This window comes from Equus asinus, chromosome 5 (genome assembly GCF_041296235.1).
Source record: "Equus asinus isolate D_3611 breed Donkey chromosome 5, EquAss-T2T_v2, whole genome shotgun sequence".
NCBI classification, from domain to species: Eukaryota; Metazoa; Chordata; class Mammalia; order Perissodactyla; family Equidae; genus Equus; species Equus asinus.
The window spans coordinates 99807960-99816431 of NC_091794.1; the positions used below are offsets into that span (position 1 = coordinate 99807960).

General features: G+C 57.9%; 1 protein-coding gene across 4 annotated transcripts in view; it reads left to right on the forward strand.

Moving 5' to 3' along the window:
* CAPZB (capping actin protein of muscle Z-line subunit beta) overlaps positions 1-7791 on the forward strand; it is a 133589-nt gene extending 125798 nt beyond the window's left edge. For 2 of the 4 annotated variants that reach the window (XM_070510874.1, XM_070510873.1), the window contains exons 7-10: positions 1562-1627; positions 2285-2361; positions 3782-3894; positions 6934-7791. In XM_070510874.1, coding sequence (XP_070366975.1) covers positions 1562-1627; positions 2285-2361; positions 3782-3884 — 246 coding nt within the window. In that variant the 3' untranslated portion in view covers positions 3885-3894; positions 6934-7791. The remainder of the gene's footprint in view (positions 1-1561; positions 1628-2284; positions 2362-3781; positions 3895-6933) is intronic. The other 2 variants (XM_044769848.2, XM_014854753.3) reach the window with 1 other exon arrangement.
* Positions 7792-8472: the final 681 nt, after the last annotated feature.

An 8472-nucleotide genomic window follows, 5' to 3' on the forward strand; every position in this document is an offset into this window, starting at 1 on the left:
ACATTCTGCTTCGGCGGCCCGGGGTTCACCAGTTCGGATCCTGCGTGCAGACATGGCACCGCTTGGCAAGCCATGCTGTGGCAGGCATCCCACATATAAAGTAGAGGAAGATGGGCACAGATTGGCAGCAGATGTTAGCTCAGGGCTAATCTTCCTCAAAAAAAAAAAAAAAAAAAAAACTGTTGTCTGGATCCAACTAGTGTTTAATTTCTAACTCTATCCTCCCTCTTTCTTGACAGTAGTGTCGCCCTCCCAGTGCCCTGGCCCCTCTCAAGTGCGCTGTAGTGTTTCAGGGACAGCCGTTTCGGAATCGGGTCCGTCTGCCCCTGGAACCCTAATCGTTTGAAGTGACTGGGTTCTCTCCTACCATCAGCTCGCCCATCTGTGCTTCCCCCTCCCTCACGGGGTCTCTCCTACTTTCTGGGCCTGAAAGTCATCCCCTTGGTGGCGCAGCAGGGGCCACTTGCCTCCGAGCACGCCAAGCCGGCCCCGGAGCTCTAGCCTTCCTGATACTGTCTCCTCTTGTCATCCTGTCTCTTCATTACCTGTTTCCGCTTCCGTGTTTTATTTCCCCAGCAGTGGCCGTGGCAGCTGCCTGTCCTTAGGTGCGAACAGTGAGCTTTGTGTGCTCACACCTGCCGGGCACCCTGCAAGGCGTAAAGCAGGCGAACCTCTTCTGAAGCAGTTGGTGATCTTGTGAAGGAAATAAGTGTAAACTGAGGAAGAAAGTGGGGAAATCCGTACTTCATGAATAAGCGTGCATGCTTCCCTCTTGCCTCCCTGCCCCCTCTCCATTCAATACTCAGTTTTGACTATGGGCCGGCACCGGCTCTGCCTGAGGCTCCAGGTGCTTGGGCCCATCCTAACCTGGGCGTCTAGATTGAGATTCTCCACGCTGACCCGGCCGGTCCCGCAGCCCCACAGAAAGAACGCAGGCTCTGAAGTAAGAAAGGGTTTGACCCGGTTCTGCCATTGCTGCTAACGTTGCAAAAGTCACTTTCTCTCCCTGAGCCTCGGAGCCTCCTGTCCCCCAGGGCTGTCGGTCCCCCTCCGTGGCTGCCGTGGCTGCCGTTACAGGTGCAGGCAGGGCACAGCAGTGTCATGGGATGTTGGAGACTCACCTGCGGTGTCAGGCCCCAGCCCAGGGACAGACCACCTGTGGCTGCGCCTGCCTGCAAGTGGTGATGTAACGACAAACTGGGCGCATCCTCCCCAGTCGGCCTTGGGTGAGCTGGTGCCTGGCAGGGTGGTCACCTTTGCCCTGCCGTGGGCTTGGGGGGTGTCTGCTCCACCAAGGGTGGCAGCAACACACTCTCCCCTGGGAACAGTGACTCTGGGCTTCTGCTGGCTGGGCTGTTTATGACCTGAAATTTAAGTCATTTTGTACTGGGTTTCCCCACTGGAAAAGTGGCCGTGTACCCCCTGCTGCTGGCTCCCGAGGGGCCAGCAGGAATGACAGGCTCTCTGCACACTGTGGGGTGGGCCGTGCTGTCATAGAGGCTGCCCTTCGCAGGGAGCACCCGGCTCCCTCTGACTTGGAGGGACGTTCTTGTCTTTGCAGATGGAGAAGGATGAGACTGTGAGCGACTGCTCCCCACACATAGCCAACATCGGGCGCCTGGTAGAGGTGAGTGCGCTCCGGCTCTGGGCCGCCTCCACAGTGCATGACAGCTTGCCCCTGAGCCCCATCTGCCGGCCTACTGGCCTTGCCCTTGCTGCTTTCTTCCAACTCCGTAGCAGCCAGTGGTGCATTTCTCATTTTTTTGCCCTGGGCTGGTCTTTTCTGCGCCTTCTGATCTGGGGAAGCAGCGCCCAGCCCCGGAGGCACCCCCTCCAGCGCCAAACCGCGCTCCCACGAGACCTGCGCCCTGAGCTCCCGGGTGTGAGCAGAGACCTGAGCCTGCGATGGAGCCAGGCCCTGCAATGCCAAGGGGCTCTGGAGGAGCTTCAGTCGAGGCTGCCTCAGCCTCCCTTGCCGCGCAGTGTGGGGGAAGGGCACTGCTCTCCGGTTTCACAGAACTGTTCACAAAATTGGTGGAAAGGCTGAGGGGCGGCCATGTGGTTAGAGCAGCTCCCGAGAGCGGTCAGCGCTGGCCGTCAGTGCCGAGGCCTCAGCTCCCTCCCTGCCTGAGGGCACATGGTGGTGGGGGCACAGATGGTGTGGGCTCCCCGCGGTCGTGTGTGATCCTGTGCCTCCCCCCTGTGGTCACCGCGGGGACTGCGGGTGGAGCTGGTGCGAGGTGGCAGGGTGTTTGCCATGTGTCTGACTGACCTCCCTTCCCAGGACATGGAAAATAAAATCAGAAGTACGCTGAACGAGATCTACTTTGGAAAAACGAAGGACATCGTCAATGGCCTGAGGTAATGTACGCAGAAGAACAAGCTTTGGAACCAAAAAGATGTGGATTTGAATCCTGGGTCTACTGCTTAATAGCTCTGTGGCCTTGGGCCTGAGTTTCCTCATTTGTAATAGGGCACCAAAGTACCCGCCTTCCAGGATTGCTGTGCAGGTTTTCAAGGGTCAAGCGCCTTTCCGTGGTCTGCACTCTCGGCAGGTGTTGGTTCCGCCCTCCTCCCTGTTGGCACTCTGGGGCACGGTCACCTTAACAGCCGCTGGTGCCCTGGTCCCTGGAGTTGGCCTCCTTTCAGTGCCCAGCCTGTCAGTCCCGTGTAAAGAATCTGCCCAGCCCCTTAGGCTCTGGGCTCTGAGAGATCCTCCAAACCAGACCCCAAGACACACGGGGGAGGGCAGATGGCCATGTGGCCTGGCCGCCTCTGGTTGGCTGGTTTTGGGGCAGCAGAGTGTCCTCCAGAAAGAGCCTGTTCGCCCTGCTGCTTCCTGGAGACGGCCCCCGCCACCCTGATGTCTTCTGCCGGGGCTCGGTTACCTGTGGCCAGGGTCCTGAGCTGCCCTCCCCACCCATCTCGTGCCCTTGGTCCTGCAGCATCGGCCCCGGTGAAGGCGGCTGTGGGGTGAGCTCTGCGTGGAGTCAGGGGCCGGGATCTCTGCAGGCTCTGTCACTATGAGCCGCGTGGCCTTTGATGAGGCACTCCTGGCAGCAGCCCCCGTCCGGTCAGGGAGGCAGGGCTGCTGCAGAGATGAGATGAGACCCCGCGGCTTTATTCCGCAGCCCAGCACCGCTCTGAGCCCAGGGGCTCGTGCTCAGCCTCGGCCTCCGGCCCTCGAATCCCTCGCTCCGTGTGCAGGGCTCTCCTTGTGGACCGAGAGGAGGGTGGGCCCTGGCTTGTGAACTGGTCCAGGAGACATGGTTTTGGTCTTCCTCACACAGATTTAAAATAGCAAGCGTCCCCTTTGGACTTGCATTTTCCCGACTTGCCACTCCGCCTGTGGGGAACTGGGTCTGGCCCTGCCTGGTGGGCTGTATTACCCCGACTGGCAACGTTACCCTCCTCTGGCTGTTGAGTCTGAGGCCTCCTCAGTCACCTGTGCCCAGAGCTTCCTGCCTGGGGCCGCTGCACCATCCACCCCAAACACCCTGCTAACCTGCACGGTGTCGGGCAGCCACTGGGAAATAGGAGAGAGACACAGAGAGCCTGCAGGGTGGGGGTTGTGAGTCCCCGAAACCAGGACCCCCGCCGGCCAGCCTCCGCCGCTGCGACCTCCGCACCGCAGCCCGAGCGGCCGTGGCCTTGGTGACGCTCCCCTCTTTCTCTGCCTGTGTGTCCCCTGTATCTCCTCAGCTGCCACCCCGCCCTTGTGCTCCTCCGTCCGTGTGCCCTCTCCCCTCCTGCTGCACTCATCTCTGAACACTCTCTGTAGATCTGTTGACGTTATCCCCGACAACCCCAAGTTTCAGCAGTTGCAGAGGGAGCTTTCCCAAGTGCTGACCCAGCGCCAGATCCACATCCAGCCTGATAATTAAGCCGATCCAGGTACCCTGCCTGAGAGGCATGAGCACCCCTAACTAAACAGGACTCACCAACCCGCCGAGACCTGCCGGTCTGGCTGTTGCCGCGCGGCCATTTAAACCACCACTAACCCCCGTGTCCACTCACGGCCGTGAGCAGCCACGTTAACGTGTAGACTCTGCCCCTGTAACATGGACCCGTGTCACGTGTGTGGTGTGTGTGCTGTGCACGCCGGGCGGGGAGTGGTGTGGGCCGTTGGGTGGTTCTGGCCTTTGCCCTGAAGGAGCCCAGGCTGGGGGCTTGCTTGGCTCTCGGGCGGAAGCCGCCTGTCTGCACGGCTCTGATCCTGCGGGCCAGGGGCTGGCCCGCCTCCTGCTCACCGCACGCTCCAGGCAGCCTCCCTGAGTCTGCTCCCTGCACAGCTGGGTCCTCCCCGACCGTCTCACCAAAGAGTCCAGAAGCCAAATAAGCCCCTTCTCAGGCAGAAGTCGACTCTTTGGGGCTAGCTGGCTTGAAAGGGGTGCCCCACTCCGAGTCCGAGGATGGAGCGCAGTCGGGGCTGTAATCCCCCAGCCTGGCCTGGTGCACCCCCAAACCGGTTCCTGCTGGAGCTGCCTGGACCAGCCTAACCTGCCGCCATTAACGAGCCACAGCTGTCCTCTTAAACGCCTCACACTGATGGGCTTGTTGATAATGGCTGAGAACCATGACTTGAGCTTGTGACAGATACGGCTGTATGAAAGTACTTGCATCCCCAGGGAGGCGGGGGGGTGGGGAAACAGGCTGCAATATTGGGCTTTGGAAACCCAGCCAGCAGGCTGCAGAGCCCGGGGCTTACGGGCTTACCCCCAGGCCCATGGGCTGGACCCTGAGCGCCTGGCCCGGAGGAGGCTCAGTGGGGTGGGGGCGCTTACCTAACCAGGTAGAGCTGCTCTTCTGGGTCCATGGGACTTTGGCACATTGGCCTGGTCTGTGTGTGCCAACTTCAGGCTCCAGGCTCCTGGCAGCCTCCAGCCTCATGCCGGGACCATTGCGTTCCCATCATGGCGTTGAGAAAACCCATTTTTAAGGTGTTCCATGGTAGTGCGGTTTTCTCCCCAGGCCTTCAGCTTTTAGGATGGGTCTAGAGTCTTCTGGATCCCTAGCCCTGGCCACCCACGGGAGCTTTACAGCATAGAAACTCTCCGCAGCAGTGGGCAGCCTGACGCCCCGTCTGTCCAGGTCTTCCTTCCCACACCAAGTTAGTGCTTCCTCCAGGCATTGGTTCGAGGTTGCTTGGCAATGACCTTCCCAAGCTCTGTCCCCCTAAATGAGCGCCCTGCTCCTCATTCCTTAGACCTTTAGCAGCTCTCTTACCTGAATCTAACTCTGCCTCTAACTCTGAACTCTGGAACTTTCTCCTTTATGGGGGTCGGGGCTGGCATGCTTGGCTTCTCCTCCCCAAAAGAGCCCACCCCCGTGCAGGCCGGGGAGCCTTCTGAGCCGCTGCTCCCCCACCGCGTCCGCCCACTGGCTGTGTTAACCTTGGGAGCTTCTCCAGAAGCCCCTTGTGGACTGGCTGAGATTTGGAGCCCAAGGGCCACCAGGGCTGCTATCTGACCCTTCCTTTGGCGACCGCTGAGCCAGGGGCAGTCCAGGGCAAATAAGAAATGTGTATTTCGGCAGCATCAACCAAAAATGTCGACATTTCTTGTGGAATTTGTTTTAGTTGTATACAGATTCTTTCAAAATAATTCTGTGCCACCCTCTTACATTTGGAGGCGCTGCTTGTGATTTTCCTAGGGTTCAGGAGCCAGAATTCAACTTGGGCTGCTCTTGTTTCTCCCACGTCCCACTTCATACTACTTTCCCCATTTTCGGCATTTGGGGATGATTTTTGACTCCTCTGCCCCGTTCCTTCTCATGGTCAATGCATGTCAAACCTGGGATTCCCATGGAGCATGCCATCCACAGCACTCCTGCGAGGCAGCCTTCCGCCTCCTCTTTCCTCTGCTTTGAAAACGCTGTAAAGTTTGTAAATAGTTTAATAAGTTCTTGGTTAACCAACATGTTGCGACAAAGTGATCGTTCAGGTCACTGCCGGGGGCGTTTCTCTGAGCTTGTCTCCTCATCTGTAAACTGAGAACAGCACTGGGCCTCTTCCAGGACGCTCGTGGAGAGTTACAGCAGAAAAGTGTGGAAACACCTTGGAAACGGTATACAGCCTCTGCAAAGCTTGGTCGCTGCGAGCTTTGTCGAGAGTGTTAGCGCCATGCGGAAATGCACTTGCGTTCCCCGCAAATCTAGGATTTGGCAGCAGGGACCCAGGCCCCCTTAGCTCAGCCCCACGCTGCCTCTCGATCCAGGCTGAGGGATTTTCTGGGCCAAGTTAACAGCTGATGGTGCCTCACAGCAGAAGCCAGAAAGCACCTGCCCTCTGTGTTCTCCTGGCCATGAACCAGTGCGCACAGGTGTCCAGGGCGCTGGTTCTTAAACACTCACTGAGTGGGGTCCGGCTGCACCCTGCACTTGTGGGGAGAGCGACAAGCCTCTTCTGCTGGGCAGGGGAGCAGAGGGGCAAGCTTTATAGCAGGTCCTCATGGCCCAGTCCTTGCCTCTCAGCCCCTGGCCTGAGGCCACAGCTGGGCTGAAGCTCAGAGGGTCTTTGCTGCATTGTGCTTTGAAGCCCAGAAGCCACCTTCTGGTTCAGACTAATGGTGGGCCCTGGGCCCTGAGGAGTGGATTAGGGACCACAGCCAGGTCCCCCACAGCCTGGTGCAGAGCTGAGCATCTGTCCAGGTGGGCTGTGCGCCTTCTCAGTGGCGCCCAGTGAGGTTCTTGAGGGCACAGGTCTCGGGCTGTGCCGCTTCCGCACCTCTCCAGCACTGCTTGCGCTCCAGCGACACCCAGTGCCTGGCCCCGTGATCGAGACCCTCACCTCAGCAGGTTGGTCACTCACCCCAGGATGTCGGTCGCTCGCAGGCAGCTCTCTGAGCCAGGCACCAGCACCCTGGTGCCCAGCCGGTCACCACCACACCTCTTCCTGGTAAACCTTCTAATGACAGTTCTTTTCCTCCCTGGCAGGTCTGTGCAGACTTTTGCAGACAAATCAAAACAAGAAGCTCTTAAGAACGACCTGGTGGAGGCTTTGAAGAGAAAGCAGCAGTGTTAAACCTCTGCTTCCGCTAACGGACACGCCGTGCGCTCGTTAGGTTCCTTTCTTAGAAACTCGTTTCTGCTCCCTCCCTCGTCCCCTCCCTCCCTGACAGGTCACATAACAACTTGCATCACCGACCAACCGCACAGCGCCATCTCTCCCCAAGAATAAAGCCCCATAAACGCCCTTCTCTGTCTCTGAGGCCTACTTCCCACCACGTTTTGCTACCCAAACTCTCGATGTTTCCATGGAGACCGTGTGTTTTTTGTTTGCCCCAGCCCCCCGTCTCTCCCACCCACCCATTTAGAAGCATAAAATACACTGTCTGTCTGCCTCCCCTTCCCTCCCACCTTTTTGTTACATTGGTGTAAAAAATGTAAAACAAAAAAATTTTATGAAATAACTGTGGTGTGTGAAAGATAGAAGAAAAACTGGAAATCTGATTCCACGTGTGTTTGGGAGTTGCTTGGGGTTGGGGGTTGAGGGGGACAGGGGACAGCTCTGGGAGAAAGGAGAGGTGGCCCTCAGCGTTGTCCTGCAGACTGGCCCCTGTCCCGCGGAGACCGCGTTGTGGGGGTGCGGGGTGGGGCCTGCTGACCGTTCTGCTCTTCTGGCCAGGTGCTTTTCTGTCAATTTTTATGGAATGCAAAAGGAGTTTTTTGTTTTATTTTGTTTTTTTGTAAAGCTTAAAAACAAATCTACATCTTATACTTGAGCTTCCATACTTAAAAAAAAAGGAAAAAAAGAACAAAAAAAATAAATAAAAAGAAACTGGGACGCAGTTAGCACTGGCCTTGTGTTCTTTCTCGCCTGCCTCACTTTCCAAGCACGTGCAGCCGTGGCCGTTAGAGCTGATCCCATGGGACGGGTAGCAGGCTCAGTGGGGTGTTGGGCACAGGAAGTATGGGGACTCGCCTGGTGAGTGAGGAGAAAAGGGGTCCTTGCGGAGCCTGGAGCTGCTTCTCTCGGCCCCCCTACTCCTCGCAGACCCCAGCCCCAGCACCCTGCAGAGCTGGGGCCACTAGAAGTCACACAGGGTGTGATGAGGTCGGAGTCCCTGGGCCTCTCATCTCTCCTCCCCACCCTGCTCCCTGCTCTCCTGTCATCTCAGCAAACACCTACTGTGCGCAGGTCCATCCACATGCATCCCACTCTGTCTTCACGATAGCCCTCAGAGATGTGAGGAAGAGGGCTGAGGTGACACACTCTGAGTCCACGCTCTCCTAGGTGCCAGCAGGGCAGCCATGTGGTGGGTCAGTAGGACCCACACCCTGGCTCCCCCTCTGGTTTGAGGTGCCTGGACCCTTGACACCCCTGACCCAGTCTTAGCTTCTTTCTGCTTGGTCTGACGAGAAAGTTCCCAGATGGGGCACATCTTCATTGCGTGCAGAGTACCATGGAGATGGAAATGGGTAACAGGAAAAACCCCTGCCCTCAGCTCCTTTCAAGTACCGGGTGGAGAGGAT